The following is a 17,398-nucleotide window of genomic DNA, read 5'->3' as shown; positions in this document are numbered from 1 at the left end:
TTCACACCCATTAGGATGGATATTATAAAATCAGGAAAATAACACATGCTTGAGAGAATGAGCAGAAATTGGAGCCTTTGTAAATAGTTTTTGGGACCATAAAATGATGTAGCTGTTGAAGAAAAGAGTCTGGCAGTTTCTCAAAACATTAACCATAGAGTTACCCTATGATCCAGCAATTCCACAACTAGGTATATATCCAAAAGAACTGAACATAAAGGCTCAGAACGATACAATGTTTATAGCAACATTACTCACACTAGCTAAAATGTGGAAACAGCTCATGTGTTCATCAACAGATTAACAGATAAGCAAAATGTGGTATATCCACAGAATGGAATATTATTTGGGCATAAAAAGTAATGAAATTCTGAAATACATGTTACAACATGGGTGAAACTTGAACACATTATGCTGAGTAGAATAAGCCAGATACAAAACGACAAATGTGATTCCACTTATATGAGGTACCAAAACAGGCAAATTCAGACAGAAAGTACAATAAAGGTTACCAGCCAAGATGGAGGTGTAGGTAGAAACACTTTGCTTCCTCGCACAACCAAAAAAAGGACAACAAATTTAAAAATGAAAAATAACCAGAACTGCCAGAAAATCGAACTGTACGGAAGTCTGACAACCAAGGAGTTAAAGAAGAAACATTCATCCAGGCTGGTAGGAGGGGTGGAGACAGGCAGCCAGGGAGGGGAGGACATGCGGCAAGGCAGTGGCTGGAGGACCCACATTTGCGTGCCGATAAACTGGGATGAAACAACTACGGATCCAGACAGACTGCACAACCCAGGGTTTCAGGACGGGAAAAGAAAGCCTCCAAACCTCTGGCTGTAAAACCTGTGGGGGCTGCAGCAGCCAGAGAAACTCCCAGACTCATGGGAGAGTTCGTTGGAGAGACCCTCAGGGTCCTAGAACACACACAACCCCACCCACCTGGGAGTCAGCACCAGAATGGCCTAATTGGCTTGTGGGTACTGGAGGAAGTGACCAAATGCTGGCCCAGAGCCAAGCAAAAGACACTGTTCCTTCTCTGAATGCTCCCCCACATATAGCACCATAATAGAGTGACATGGGTTGCCCTACCCTGGCAAATACCTAAGGCTCCGCCCCTTACAATGTAACAGGTGTGTCAAGACAAAAAAATATGGCCCAAATGAAAGAACAGATCAAAACTCCAGAAAAACAACTAAGCGATAAGAGAAACACAACCTATCAGATACAGAGTTCAAAACACTGGTAATCAGGTTGCTCACAGAAATGGTTGAATATGGTTGCAAAATAGAGGAAAAAGTGTAGGCTATGCAAAGTGAAATAAAGAAAAACATACAGGGGACCAACAGTGAAGGGAAGGAAACTGGGACTCAAATCAACAGTTTGGAGCAGAAGGAAGAAATAAACACTCAACCAGAACAGAATGAAGAAACAAGAACTCAAAAAAATGAGAAGAGGCTTAAGAACCTCCAGGACATCTTTAAACATTCCGACATCTGAATTATAGGGGTGCCAGAAGGAGAAGAGGAAGAACAGGGAATTGAAAACTTACTTGAACAAATAATGAAGGAGAACTTTCCCAGTCTGGCAAAGGAAATAGACTTCCAGGAAGTCCAGGAAGCTCAGAGAGTCCCAAAGAAGCTGGACCCAAGGAGGAACACACCAAGGCACATCATAATTACATTCCCCAAGATGAAACAGAAGGAGAGAATCTCAGAAGCAGCAAGAGAAAAGGACACAGTTACCTACAAAGGACTTCCCATAAGACTGTCAGCTGATTTCTCCAAAGAGACCTTACAGGCAAAAAGGGGCTGGCAAGAAGTATTCCAGGTCATGGAAGCCAAGGACCTACATCCAAGATTACTGTATCCAGCAAAGCTATCATTTAGAATGGAAGGGCTGATAAAGTGCTTCTCAGATAAGGTCAAGTTCAAGGAGTTCATCATCACCAAGCCCTTATTATAGGAAATGTTAAAGGGACTTATCTAAGAAAAAGAAGATCAAAACTATGAACAGTAAAATGACAATAAACACAACCATCAACAACTGAACATAAAAAACAAAAGGAAAAACAAACTAAGCAAACAACTAGAACAGGCACAGAATCACAGAAAAGGAGATCACATGGAGGGTTATCAGCAGGGAGGAGGAGAGGGGTGAGTGGGGGAAAAGGTACAGGGAATAAGAAGCAAAATTGTTGGTATAAAATAGACAGGGAGAGTATAAGAATAGTATAAGAAATGGAGAAGCCAAAGAACTTATACGTACAACTGATGGACATGAACTAGGGTTGGGGGATGCTGATGGGAGGGGTGGTACAGGGTGGAGGAGACTAAAGGGGAGAAAAAAATGGGACAACTGTAATAGCATAATCAATAAAATGTACTTTTAAATAAAAGGTTACCAGGGGTTTTGGGAAGAGGAATTGGAGACATTACTAAGTTGGTTAAGAGTTTCTGTATGGGATGATGAAGTTCTGGAGATGGATAGTGATGATTAGTGTTACACAGCATTGTGAATGTATTCATTGCCACTGAATTGTGCACTTAAAAATGATTAAAACAGTAAAAGAAAAAAATACAAATAGTGCCCTTTAATACTTTTTTGTGTAAATATTTTTTCTTGTGTAAATTCTTTCAGCAAACTTCAGATTTCCAATTGATTCAAATTTAGTACCTCTAGTTCAGTTTTGTTCTTCCCTTATTTTCAGCTTCCTTCCCTCCCTCCCTCCTTCCTTTCTTTTATTCCTCTTCTCCTCCCTTCCTTCCTTTCCTTTCTTTACTATTTAGTGGTAACTTCAGTGATGGGATCTTCCCTATCCTGTTTATATTTATACATTTCTTCCTCTAAGAGCCTCACATCAGTATTATTAGGGTTAGGGAACTCTTATATGACAATGGTAGAATTAATCTGTTGGCTGTGCCACAGTTGTGCCATGGGTGTTTTTTTTGTTTTGTTTTGTTTTGTTTTTTTAATAACCTCAAGGATCGGGATCCTTGTTTGTAGAGGTTTAGAAGCAGTAGCAGCAGCAAAGGCATTGTGTTGTGTGTGCATAGAACCTCAGATGCCATACAGTAACTGCTCTTTCTCCACACAAGCAACTATATTGATAGGCCCATATATTGAAAAATCTTTCCACTGAGCTATCTACAAAGTAGGCATCAATGCCTGCTTTAAACACTCAATCAGTGGTCACAGGTTAAGAGGCATTGTCCTGAGTCTAGCCTCAGTTGTGGCTTATGCTTGACACATATTGGGGGTCCCCAATCCCTGGGCTGTGGAATGATACCAGTCCCTGGCCTGTTAGGAACAGGGTGGCACAGCAGGAGGTGAGGGCAGGTGAGACATTGAAGCTTCACTCACATTAATTACTACCTGAGCTCTGCCTCCTGTCTGCCTCCTTCATTCCCTTCCCTTAGGAGGAAAAAATTGTCTTCCATGAAGCTGGTCCTTGGTGCCAAAATGGTTGGGGACCTCTGAATTCCCAGGGACTGAACATGTTGGGGATCAGCACACAGTGGTGAGCAAGAGTGTTTTGAGGATCCCAGAAGAATATGGCCCTAGTACCTTCTCACTGCTTTCTCCCCAAACCCACTGTGACAATGCCCTTAAACATTCTCTCAACTCTGTCATGTTCCATTAGAGACAGTGCAGGTTAGGAAAAAGCAGATGGGAGTTTTTCACCCCATGCCTAGTGGGAATAGGCCACAGGCCATATTGTTCATTTTTACTGCTGTGTGGTTTAAGCAAGTCACCCACTTTTTTATCTTTCTAAAATGTTTGTTTTATCAATTTATTTATTTTGAAGAGAAAAATGAAGAGAGGGACACAAAGAGAAAGAAAGAAACGTCAATTTTTTGTTCCAGTTATTTAGGCATTCAGTGGTTGATTCTGATATTATGCCCGTGCCCTGACAAGCGATTGAAGCTTGACTTTGGCATATAAAAACAATGTTCTAACCCAGGGGTCCCCAACCCCCTCCCAACCACCCCCCATACTGGTCAGTGGTCTGTTAGGAACCTGGCTGCACAGCTGGAGGTGAGTGGCTGGGGAGGGACCAAAGCTTCATCCCACTCCCCATCACTCACATTACCTCCTGAGCTCAATCCCTTCACCAACCCATCCATGGAAAAATTGTCTTCCACGAAACCGGTCCCTGATGCCAAAAAGGTTGGGGACCACTACACATGTGATTCAATCTGAGATACACAGATCCAAATCAATACATTTGACCCAGGGCCACTTAAGGAGAGTCCTGTTCCTAAATGCCAATAATCAACACTTCTGACTTAGGTCAGTGAAATCTTTAACAGAGGCTAAGAAAACTAAGCAAATGCAGCACAAAGCAGCATAGCTCAAAGTGCAAGCTTACCAGCAAGCAGAATCTCAAAGTCCATGCTCACCCACAGGTAATATAGTTAGCAAGCCAAAGCAAAGAATTCCCAGTGATAGTACTTTGCCTAGACATGCTGCTTGCTGCACCAATTACTGTGGCTGCCTCAGAGACAGAATGAACCCGAACCCAAAATAGTTTGGTTGCCAAGGCTGATGACCTTGCACAGCACCCAAGAGGGTGTAAAAAGCTTTAACTGAGGCTTTTTGGGAGAGCAGAGCAGACTTCCAAAACTGATTTAAAAACGGTGTGAGAAAGCAAAGGATGGGAATAGGGCTTTTATCCTGGTAAGGTTGTGGACTGGGGTGAGGATTCCCATTCATGGGCTAGGGCTTGCACAATTTGAACTTCCCCCTGGTAACAAAGAAAACACCTAGACTCTCTTATCAGCTTTTCCAGATAGGGACAAAAGGGAAAGACTAAAGTTGGTGAGGCTTAGAAGCCATCAACAAACATCAAAAAAATGAAGTCATTTCATTACAATTAGTGTATTTAGACCCTTCACATTTTTATATATTGATATAGTTGGATTAATATCATGTTGGGAACTTTTCTTTTTGTTGCATTTATTATGTTTCTTTTGTCCCCCTTTTCTGTTTCCCCCCCCCCCCCGGTTTTGACATTTTATGATTCCATTGTAGCTCTTTTCCCATATTATACTTCTTTTTGAAATTGAGTGATTGCCCTAGACTTTCCAATATAGATTTTTAACTTTCAAATAGCACTGTATCGATTCACATTGTCTTTCTTAGAAATCTTTATTTCTCCATATTAGAAAGACAATTTTGATATAAAATTTTAGGTTTGTAGGTTTTCCTTAAAATATTTCACTTCACTCTCTTCTTGCTTTTATGGTTTCTGATAAAAAGACAGTTACAATTCTTATCCTCGTTCCTCTATAGATAAGGTTTCCCTCCCCTCTGGCTTCTTTCCTACAGTTTGCCTAGGTGTAGTTTTGAGGGGTACTTACCCTCCTTGGTGTTCTCGGAGTTTGGTGTGGTGTAATTTTGGGAAGTTCACAGACATTATTACTGTCAATGTTTTTTCTGCTTCATTACCACTTTCTTTTCTTTCTGGTATTAAAATGTATATGCTATAGATTTTGAAATTGTCTCACAATTCTTGGATGGTTTTTTTAAAAATTCTTTTTTGTTCTCTTTTTATTTTAGTTTGGGACATTTCTATCAACCCATCCTCAATCTCACTGATTCTTTCCTTGGCCATGTGCACTATACTGATGGAATGCCATCAAAGGCATTCCTTATTCATATTTTTTTTTAGTGATTTTATTTATTTACTTTTAGAGAGGGGAAGGGAGAAGGGGAAACATCGTGTGGTTGCCTCTTGCATGCCTCCTACTGGGGACCTGGATGACAACCCAGGCATGTGCCCTAGGCAGGGAATCAACCTGGTGACCTTTTGGTTCACAGGCTGGCACTCAATCCCCTGAGCCACACCAGCCAGGGCCCTTATTCCAGTTATTTCTAACACTTCCTTCTGTTCCTTACAGTTTTCAATTCTCTTATTATGCCCATCTTTTCTTTGCATGTTGCCCACTTTTTGTTAGAGCCCTTAGCATATTAATCATACTTGATTTAAATTCCTGGTGCAGTAATTTCAGTTATCTCTCCCATATGAATCTGATTCTGATGCTTGCTGTCTCTTCAAACTTAGTTGTCTTTTAATATGCTTTATAATTTTCCTGTTGGAAACCAGGCATGATGTACTGGGGTAAGGTTTTGATATGTGGGCTTATAGTTTTCATCAAATTTATAAAATTCTTCTCTAAATATTGTTCTGCTTCTTGCCTCCTTTCCCTTTCTGGGACTAATTATAAATGCAAACTATTTGACAATGTTACAGAATTCAAGTAACCTAAATTTTTATTATTTTTCAATCTTTTCTGTCCTTACTTTATAGTTTCTATTGTGTCTTCATTATTTTTTTCTTAACCTGCTACTGATCATATCCAATGAAATATTCTTGTTTTGAATATAGTGAAGGAATAGCTGATGAAACAGGTCTATTTTGCTCACTTTTATGTATGTCTGTAGCCAGGGCAGTGATCCCTGGCTAAGTCATGAGAATTAAATTGATGAAATGCTCACAGTTATGGGTTATTTATTATTACATATGCCTAAAGTGATAGGTCAAGATGCACCAGGATATGTGTTTAAACATGAATGTTTATAATGTACAGTTGGTGTCTGATTTCTGGTCCACATCACAGCTATGTGACTAGTCCCTTTCAAGAACTCTGAACTCCAAGACATGTGTCTTTGCAGTTCACAATTGAAAGTACACCTGTACGGCTCTTGTGGAGATATGACTTGGAAACCTGCACACGACCTAACACTTGCTTATGCTTTTTTTCCCTGTCGCTGCACTTTACCCTTTATTGTAATAAAACTTGGGCATGAGTATGAGTTTGAATCATGTGAATCCTTCCAGCAAGTCACCAAACTAGCTGATCATTATGGGACTTCCTGAAATGGGTATTGTATTTTTCTTTTTTTTTTTTTAATCCTTAATCTAGGACATTTTTTTTTCATTGCTCTTAGAGAAAGGGAGAGTGAAAGCAAGAGAATGAGAGTAAGAATCTATTAGCTGTCTTCTCACACCCCAACTAGGGATCGAACCCACAACCTAGATATGTGCCCTGACCTGGAATTAAACTAGGACCCTTTGGTCTACAGAATGATGCTACAACCAACTGAGCCACTTCTGCAAGGACTGTACTTTTCACCTCTACATAATATTTTTGGTTCTTTTTCTTCCACTTTATTCATTATGTTCATGTTTCCCTGTAACAACCTTATTTCAATCACATAGTCATTCTGGGTCTATTTCTTATTCACTTGTTTTTCTTAGGGGTCTCACTTTCATGCTTTTTAGCATGCCTAGTAATTTTTAATTGGGTATTAGACATTAAGGTCTTTACATTTTCAAGTGTTTTGTTGTCTTCTTTTAATGGGCATTGTGCTTACTTTTGTAGACAGTGACTTCTGGATTATCTTAATCCCATTAAATCCTATTTTAAAACTTTGTTAGGGTGAATCTACAGTAGACTTGCCTCCTGAGACAGTTCAACTCTACTGCTAAAGCATGGCTCTTTATGGGGTCTCTACTTAATATCTCAAGGGGATTATTGAGGACATTCCTCTGCTGGTCATAGTTAGAATTTTTTCTCGCCTTCTAAGATCTGTGGCAATTGTTCAGTTTTTACTCTGTTGGGAACCGCCCTGCCTGGTTTCAGAGGCTGTAACCCCCCATGGTTAAGGCTGAGTCAGAGTTGGGACCATAAGCCACTAAGGAGACAAAGCTTATCTCCCTGGCAGGTGTGCCATCTCTGCCCGCTTCACCCTGCTTGGCCCTGAGCTTGGCCAGTTGGCCAATGACGGGTAAGAATCCTCAAGGGAGGATCAACCTAAGACAGGCTCTGGTCACCAGGAATAAGCTCGCAGGGAAGGACTTGGGGGGCTGTGGAAAAAGGGGGTGATGGACCCTCGCCCCTTGGCTTTGAAATAGCCTGAGTCCTCATTCTGTCTGCAAGAAGTCTCCTAATCTCTTGGCTGCCTTACTTCCCTTGCCTGACTTAAGCCTGAAGCAATAACAGAGGGCAGTGCAGTCCTGTGCTGGGAGGGTCGGATTCCCTGGGGAATCAGGCCTAAGAAAAATACATACATTCCTGTGAAACCTACTTAATTTGTACCCTCAGTTTAAAAGATAAGGGTCCAGACCTGAGATGAGTCTGGCGCCTAAAGTTTTATGGCCCTCTAACTAATTGGCTGTAACTCAGAATAAGCACTCAAAGTTCTCTGTAAATCATGTATTGTTTAACCCTTGCTGGCTAACAATGATTGATGAGCTTTATCTGTATTCCTGTGGGAATGAACCTAATAAAAGCCCATGGAAGGAAGGCTCTGGGCCCTTCTCCTTTGAGAGAATTGGCCACCTCTCCTCCCCAAGCAGATCATGTCTTGGTAGACTTATTCTTCATCCATGGCAGACCGGGGTGCTGCGTTAAAGCCCCCCCGACATTACTCCATCATTTTTTCCCTGACCTTCTAGAATATTACTCTGAGGATGTATGGTTTAGAATTCAATAGACTCAGAGGATCTTGCTGTAGATTTCTGGACCTCTTCTCTGCACAGCTCCCACATGTCTCTCCACCACAATAAACTCCAATTTCTATCCCTATTTAGCAAGATCACTGGGCTCTGTTTGGATTATCCCTCGTTTGTAGCCTGAAAATTATTCCCATGAAGAAATTTGGGGGAAATTGTAGGGAATCACTTCATTTGTTTCCCTTCTCTCAGAAATCACAATTCTGCACTGTCCATTGTTCCATGCCTGATTGCAGTTCCACATTTCCTCCAGGTATAGAGAAATGTTAAGTCTAGTACTTGTTATTCCAGCATGGGTGGAAGCATAAGTCTCAACAGATATTTGATGATCTCTTGCAATAAATTCCCACTAGGTCTCTTTGTCACTCCCTTCCTAGATGCACTGGATGGTTCTACATTGGGAAATAAAACCACAATTTGAAAAATTGTACTATTACTCAAAAACCTATAAAGTGTACTAAATCATATTACACAACAAATTACCAAAACTTGAGCTGTTTTAACACACATTCAGACCTGTATGTTTTGAGAGAAGACTACCGTAACAGGAACTCAAGATGGTCTCATCTATCCCAAATTCTAAAAACCACTGACACCATTCCAACTAGTTTACAAAGTCTGACCAATTTCTGCCTAGACTCACTTACCTACCTCTGCCATATAACCACCCCTTGACTAACCCTAGCCCCACCCTCAATACTCTAAGGACACTTCTCTAATTCCTAACTGAGAAGAGACTGTCAAGGTATTGTTCTCCCTTGCTAAGTCAAATGGTTTCCTAAGCAATCTTTCATGAACATTAACAGTCATAGATGTTCCAAGAAAGTTCAGCAGGGACCAATCATAGCCAAAGCCCAAGACCACAGACTCAGAAGGTTCTCCACTAAGGACCCTTAAGCTTCCCTGCTTAGGATTTCCTTGTCTGCAGTTGAGGGAAGTTCAGTGTTTAATCTGAGCTCCAATCCCTTTTTGTTGAAATCCAAAATCTGCAAATGGTTTATTTTATCTGCCCTAGGAAAAAAAGTCCAAGATGTTTTATCTGATGAAATTTGTACTAATATTTTCCATGAACATACTATCTATTCTTGTGTAACTAACAAATTATTCCAAAACACAGCTTGAAAAATAAGTATTTCTCAGTTTCTGATGATCAGAAATCTGAGAGTGGCCTGAGTTGTTCTGGCCCAGTCTCAAGAGATTGCAGGCAAGCTGCTGGCTAGGGGAAGGCTTGCCTGGGGAAATATCATTTCTGAGCTCATTCACATGGATGCTGACAGACCTGTTTCTTGGTATTGGCTGGAGACTTCAGCTCCTCACCATCTGAGCCTCTCCATGGGTTTCCTGAGAGTCTTCATGATATGGCAGCTGCCTTCTCACAGAGCAAGTGATCCAAGAGAGTACATGAGAGTGACCAAAACTTAAGCTGCAGCCCTTTTATGACCTAATTTTAGAAGTGACAAACCATCACTTCTGCCATATTTTACTGGTCACACAGACCAACCTTGGTACATTATAAGAGGGGACTACATGAGGACGTGACTACCCACAGCTGGAGAATCCACCTTGAGGCCCAACTAAGAGGCTGTCTATTACAGTGAAGTCTGCTAAAGCACCAATTTTTAAAAAAAATAATCCTCACCAGAGGATATGTTTATTGATTTGAGAGACAGACAGACATCGGTATGAAAGAGAAACATTGATTGGTTGCCTCCCATATGTGCCCTGACTGGAGATGGAACTAGCAACCTAGGTATATGCCCTGATCAGGGATCAAACCCAAAACTGTATGGTGTATGGGACAATGTTCCAACCAACTGAGCAACCCAATCAGGGCTGCCAAAGCACTGATTTGTTAATACGTCTCCTGTCTTCTATTGCCTATATCGCTGTGTTTAAAAAAGCTTTCCTTAAATAGGGCCCCTACTCATCATCATGGATGCCAAGATACTCTATGCTTATATGATCTATACTGGAAACTTAATAAATGTATTCAATTGTTGTAAATCTGTGAAATGGGCAATACTGTCAGCATAAATGAAGAATTAGAAAAGTTAAACAATGAATTTTTTCATATATTTAGTAAATAATGGGACCAGGCATTCACAAATCTATTATTCTTCAAGGTCTAGAATCTTTCCACAATTCCCTTCTTCTTGTGAATGATTCCTGACTCTAACCTAGCTTGATCTCACACTAACCCCTCATTCACCTCACAATACCTCCATACTCCATGGATTTTAAGATCTGTGGGTTCTTAGTGTTAGTCCCACAGCTAAAATCCTTTTGTCTCATCTCTATATGATACCAGTCTTTTGAAATTTGTTGAGCTAGCACATGGCAAATTTCATAAATATTCGGTGTGCTTGAAATGAGTATTTATGTTAAAGTCTTCTTCATAAGTTCATTAAACTGAGCTTGTTAATTGTGCTATCCAAATCTGTACCTTTACTGATTTTTTCTTTTATCTAATAAATTGGTGAGGTATATGAAAATCTCTACTATAATGTAGGATGTTAACATTTCCCTACTGATCTGTATGCATGTTATGTTATTAGATACATATAAAAGTTTATCTTCCAGGTAAAACAGATCTCTCACCATTATATAAAGCCCACCTTTACTCCAGGAGAGGAGAAAAAACAAAAGTGGAGAAAGAGATAAAGTTTGGGGGTTGTGTGCAGGGAGTAGGGGAGAAGGGTATGAGGGAGCCAGTTACAGACAGATTTATATCCAAGCCTTTTCTCCACTTTCCCATGGTCTATGACTTGCAGAGTGGTTACAAATTCTTTGGATGTCCTTAGATAGGCCTCCCATTGCAAGGGCCTTTTAGATGCTGACAGGTGTATAAATTCAAATGGAATCTCCTAATATCACTTGTTTATTTACTGAACTTGGCTATAATGAGATTGGAGACTGAATCATTTTAAAGTTTTAAATACAGCTCAAATAATAAAGTATTGAAAACCTTTTATATTATCTTAAGATCAACACGAAAAAAAATACAAGCATTTCTCTCTGACATAAGACACTCTGTTCAGCCTAGAAACACTAAGAGGAGAATGACTGACTCCAAGGTAGTAACCATCAGGGAACCAGGACAGGGTGAAGCATGAGGCAGATTTATGACAGTGGGTAAAAATGTAATCAAAGGAGAAAACAGCTAATTAAACTCTTATTTCGTGTGTGTAAGTTTCTACTAATGCACCCCAGTCCTCTGCAGCCAGCTACTTCTGGGCATTTCCACAGACACCACTCACCAGAGACCACGTGTGCCTTCCCCACTCACACATTGGAAGATCGCTATTTTATAGTTTTATAATTAAGAAAATATTTTCATAGTAACAACAAAGCAAGGGGATTAAAAACTCTAGGAAACAGAAAAGTTATCGTGGATTAGTTATGTGATTAAAAGGTCTTTCAGAGGAAAGCTGAGTTCTGACTTGGAAGAGCATTGGTCTTAGCTCACTTCATAAGGGGTTCTGAGTAAGACGTCAAGGAAGCAGTGTAACTGCCTCTCCCAGGTCCGCTGAGACTGTTGAGTAGATATGCACTGCTGCCTGCCTCCTTGTCTACGTTCTCATCTGTGTGCTGTGATGAAAGCCCTGCAGTGGGCCCTGTGCATGAGAGCAGGTGCCCTGATCACAGACTTATGTGATCTGAGAGCACTTGATTCTAATCATGTGAAGAAATGTGAATTGACAAGGAAGACTAGACAGCAGCAGGTCTAGCCTCAACAGCCTTTCTGGGAGATGTCTAGTCCTGATGACTTTGTGATTTCCAAAGTGGTAAATACCTGTAAGAAAGGAAAAAAACAAATTTGTGTTTTGGCAACAATTATTTCAGTATTGCTTTAAGAAAACACATTCTGAATATTACATCTGTTCTCCTTTAAAATATGCAATGTAGTTACCAATACAAAAACTTTCTGATAATGTGCTTCATAATAGTTTTTCAAACTACACCAATCGAAGTCAACTTAAAAAAACCTCCCATTTCTGTATGTACCTCACCACATGTGGGGTGAATTCCAATAGTGTCATCAAGTAGCTGCTTCGTGAGCCCACATTTCATTGCAGCTGCAAATCCTTGGGTAACCTCACCGGCATTTGGTCCAAGAAGATGAAATCCTATCACCCGATTCTTTAATACAGAATCAAAACAAAAGGAAGCCCAGTAGGTTAATGGTCTGGATAGGAATCTATTCATTGCAAGTTCACAGTTCAAACTGACAATATCTACTACAGAAAAAGAACCAATGTTGAACTCAGCAGAGAACATTACCATGAAACTGAGCCACTGTTAAGAATCTGTTAAATGAGTCAATAAATGCACATCCAGAGTAATATGTACTCAAATTTACTGGAAATAAGCAAACTTTACTCACTGCATAAAGAAGCTCATTAGTATGCGTGGTAGAAATTTCTGAATTATGTTGACATAGTGCTAAATAACAACATACAAATCTGCATTAAAGTCACAACACTGGAATAACTCTAATGCAGCAGGTTTCACTGGCACTGCCGTGATTCCCAACCCAGGAAGCAAGTTGCTTAACTCCTAACAACTAAGGGAGGATGAAGGAGTAGAAGGTGAGGTGCAAGGCCCATGTGATGAGTAGACCACTGAGACAGAAAGAGAGATTCACAGTGAATTTCCAAAGTACAATGCATTTAGGCTGTCCTTTTGTCAGTGTTTTTTTCATCAGACTCTAGTCTTTGTTTTAATCTTCAATATTAAGTATACAACACAGAGAGAGAAAGGGCAGCAGAGGTCTTGAGGCTGGCTGAAATCTTTGCCTCCTCACATTCTAGAGAAAAAACAATGGTTCAAAGCAGCCAACTCACACACATCTACTCATGGGTGCTCAAAATGGAGAGCTCCGGAAGCAGTGTTTCTCGAAAGGTTATAGGCCACAGGGTCTCTGGATGAGAAATGTAGTTCCCAGGGCCCCACAGAAGTAGACTGAATTGGAATCTCTGAGGTGGTACATCATACATACAGCAAACTGGGAAAGGCAGGCAGCCCAGACAGTAAAAACATCTGATGAAAACCCCCGTTTAAAAATGAAAATAAAGGCATGTTCTGTGAGAGGGCAAACCTCATTCACAATTTTTTACCACATAGCTACAGTAAAATACATAGTAGTAGGATGGTCTTCTAGAAACAGAAATTTGGACAGGAGTAAAAGAAAGTAATAAGCTCTACTGAGGACAGTGAGCAATTGTGCAGAGGCAAATGGGGATCGAACAGGCAGCTGAGTGTGAGCAGAGGGAGTGGAAAAGGACAGAGATTGGGTTCAAAAAGAAGGTAAATAGACATGGAAATTCCACCTCAGGACTGACAGCCAGAGTCAACAACTCTGTCAAGAGGTCAGAAATAATTTGAAGGCTGAGAATCTTGGTTTCAGCAGCAGCTCCATCAAATCCCACTCCTGCTCACTTTCGGAGGCCTCAGTGCATAGTCTCTGCCTGCTCCCTTTGGGAAGGCACCACAACTTCAGGAGAGTAACCTCAGATTACTCTGTATACTTTATATAAATGTCAGACGTTGTTCATATAAATCTAATCTTATGTTTTATCTCCCCGGATAAATTATAAACTCTTAAAAAGGGGGGAATTAAGTGCTTACACTGCTTTCTACCCTCAGTGTTTTTTATAAAACAAGTCCTAAATAAACAGTGCTTTAAATTCCAATAATCAGGGTATCTGTTAACAGTTTCATGCTCACCTCAACAACAGGGAAGGCAGAGGCCTCCAACAATGGATTCTCCACCTCACTGATTCCTCTTTAATGAAAAGCTTCATTAGGAATTAGTTAATTAACTAGTTTTCACTTTGTGTAAGCATCTCCTTGTAAAGGCTTTTTCACATTCCCTTTACAAAATGTACATAAACATACACCTTACATTTTATTAGTTGATGAATAAAAATTGTCACAGGTGATCTACTTCTAAACTGCTGAGTTTGGTAGGTTTGGGAAGACACAACTTTCAATGATTACTTTGAAAGGTGTTGGTAAGCCTCAGTTACAATCTATATCACTTGTTCAACCTCTGCAAACATATTAACTGGGTAATAATTTGAAGGATTTATGCCTTCCCTGAAAGCAACCTTTAAAGAAATTATAAAAATCCAAAGACTAGAATAAACACTACATTTTAAAATTACAGCATTTCAGCTTCCAATCATATTACATACATTGTCAAATTTATTGCAAATTATCTTTGCATAACAAGTACTGTTGTCTCTGCCAGCTACTGTCCATTCAAGAGGCCAGAACAAAGTATGATACACCTGGAAGACAAGAAGAGAAAGAAAGAGGCCAAGATTGGCATATAAGAAAATCGCTCCTTGATATGATCTTTAGTTGTATAAACACAATAATCTCTATAATAGCTTTCAGAAGTTTAAAGTTCCATGATTCCAACTTTATGTATCTGATTGGAGCATCTGGGCCAGAGTTCCTATAATCCAAGTTGCAAAAGCATTTTGACCTTTGTTGTGCTTTACTGTTAGTACATAAAAAAAAAACTGTTAACTAAATTCAATTTTCAAATATTTATAGAGTAATACTATTCAAGACAATGCACTAGGTTGTGTGGGCTGAAACGGTAAATAAAGACTTAGATCCTGCCTTTGACAAGTTTACAACCTGCCTACAAGCAAACCAAATCTAAGAAAAGCAGAAGAGATAAAACACTTCAACTCAATTAAATGATATTAAGAACATTACCTATGCTACTTGAAATTCATTACTCCAGCACTCCAAGTACACAGCTAAGGCTCCTCAATCTGGCTCACTCAAAAGACCCAGAACAAAACACATGATCCCCATCCTGCTCGTGGCAGCTACATTTTCCCAGTGCTGTTCCTCCTAATCTCTCCAAAAAGAAGGCAATGGATTAATGTTTGGTGCCAGCATAAAAATATAAAACTGTGTTCTAAACTACATATGGTCCCCAACTTATAATAGTTCAACCTATGATTTTCTGACTTTATGATGGTGTGAAAGTGATATGCTCTCAGTAGAAATGGTACTTCGAATTTCCTGAGCTAGCAATATGTGGTAAGGCACTCTTGTGACACTGGGAAGTGGCAGCAAGATGATTTTGCTCAACTGTACAGGCATACCTCATTTTATTGTGCTTCACGGATTTGAGTTTTTCAACTGAAGGTTTGTGTCACGCCTGTATAGAGCAAGTCTATTGGTGCCATTTTCCCAACAGCATTTGCTCACTTTGTCCTATTTTGAAAATTCTTGCAATATTTCAAACTTTTTCATTATTATTGTATTTGTTATGGTGATATGTGAATGATCTTTTAAAAATACATATTTTTATTATTTTATTTTTATTTTATTGATTGTGCTATTACAGTTTTTCCCACTTTTTGTCCCAATTTTTCCCACTTTGTCCCCCTCCACCCAGCACCTGCCACTCCCTCCAGCAATAGCACCCACTTAGTTCATGTCCATGGGTCATGAATAAAAGTTCTTTGGCTTCTCCATTTCCTATTCTGTTCTTAATGTCTCCCTGCCTATTATACTCCTACTTGTACTTAATCCCTGGACTTTTCCCCCAATTTCCTCCTTCTCCTTCCCAACTGGTAACCATCCACATGATCTCCATAATTATGATTCTGTTCTTCCTGTTTGCTTAGTTTGTTTTTTAGATTAAATTGTTGACAGTCGTGAATTTATTGCCATTTTAATATTCACAGTTTTGATCTTCTTTTTCTTAAATTTAAGTCTCTTTAACATTTCATATAATAAATGATGAACTTTAGCTTTAACTTGTCTGGGAAGCACTTTATCTGTCCTTCGATTATAAATGATGGCTTTGCTGGACAGAGTAATCCAGGTTGTAGGTCCTTGCTTTTCATTATTTTGAATACTTCTTGCCAGTCCCTTCTAGTCTGCAAAGTTTCTTTTGAGAAACCAGCTTACAGTCTTACAGGAATTCCTTTGTAGGTAACTTACCAGCTTTTCTCTTGCTGCTTTTAAAATTCTCTTTATCTTTAACCTTTGGCATTTAAAAAAATTTTTTTTAAACTAATGTTTAGAGGGGGAAGGGGGGGAGAAAGACAGGGAGAGAAACATCAATGTATGGTTGCTTCTCACACACCTGCAACTGGGGAACTGGCTGACAACCCAGGCATGTGTCCTGACTGGGAATCAAACTGGCAACCCTTTGGTTTGCAGGCCGGCACTCAGTTCACTGAGCCACACCAACCAGGGGTAACTTTTGGCATTTTAATTATGGTAAGTCTTGGTGTAGTCCTCTTTGGGTTGAACTTATTTGGAACTCTCTCTGCTTACTGGATTTGTGCCTAATTCCTTCACCAAATTAGGAAATTTTTCTTTCATTATTTTTTTGATTAAGTTTTCAATTTCTTGCTGTTTGTCTTCTACTTCTGGCACCATTATGGTTCAAATGTTGGTATGTTTGAAGATATCTCAGAGGCTCCTTACCCTATCCTCATTTTTTGTATTTTTTTCTCTTCTTGCTGTTCTGATCGAATGGTTTTTTTTCTTATGTTCCAAATCATTGTTTTGATTCTCTACTTCATCCACTCGACTGTCAATTCCCCATTAATTTTTATTTCACTTATTTTAACCATATTTTCGGATTTGATCATTTTTATGCTGTTGAAGTATCTAATGAGTTCCTGAGTATCCTAATAATCAGTGTTTTGAACTCTGCATCTGATAGATTGCTTATCTCCATTTTGTTTAGTTTTTTTCTGGAGTTTTGTTCTGTTCTTTTATTTGGGTCATATTTCTTTGTCCCCTCATTTTGGCAGCCTCCTGTGTTTGTTTCTATTATTAGGTAGAGCTGCTTTTATTCCATCTTAGTTCTGTGGCCTAATGTAGAAA

General features: G+C 39.6%; 1 protein-coding gene across 6 annotated transcripts in view; it reads right to left on the bottom strand.

Moving 5' to 3' along the window:
* Positions 1-2,022: 2,022 nt before the first annotated feature.
* The window catches only part of TXNRD3 (thioredoxin reductase 3), a 94,705-nt gene continuing 79,329 nt past the window's right edge, over positions 2,023-17,398 (bottom strand). For 2 of the 6 annotated variants that reach the window (XM_053912312.1, XM_053912313.2), the window contains exons 15-17: positions 14,722-14,817; positions 12,530-12,664; positions 3,273-12,317 (exon numbers count right to left, since the gene is read on the bottom strand). In XM_053912312.1, the coding sequence (XP_053768287.1) occupies positions 12,255-12,317; positions 12,530-12,664; positions 14,722-14,817 (294 nt within the window). In that variant the 3' untranslated portion in view covers positions 3,273-12,254. Of the gene's footprint in view, positions 12,318-12,529; positions 12,665-14,721; positions 14,818-17,398 lie in introns of all 6 variants that reach the window. The other 4 variants (XM_024580145.4, XM_024580148.4, XM_053912314.2 and 1 more) reach the window with 4 other exon arrangements.

Source organism: Desmodus rotundus, chromosome 10 (genome assembly GCF_022682495.2).
Source record: "Desmodus rotundus isolate HL8 chromosome 10, HLdesRot8A.1, whole genome shotgun sequence".
Taxonomy (NCBI): Eukaryota; Metazoa; Chordata; class Mammalia; order Chiroptera; family Phyllostomidae; genus Desmodus; species Desmodus rotundus.
Note: the sequence above shows the minus strand (reverse complement) of the source record. Positions and strands in the feature narration are given on the sequence as shown.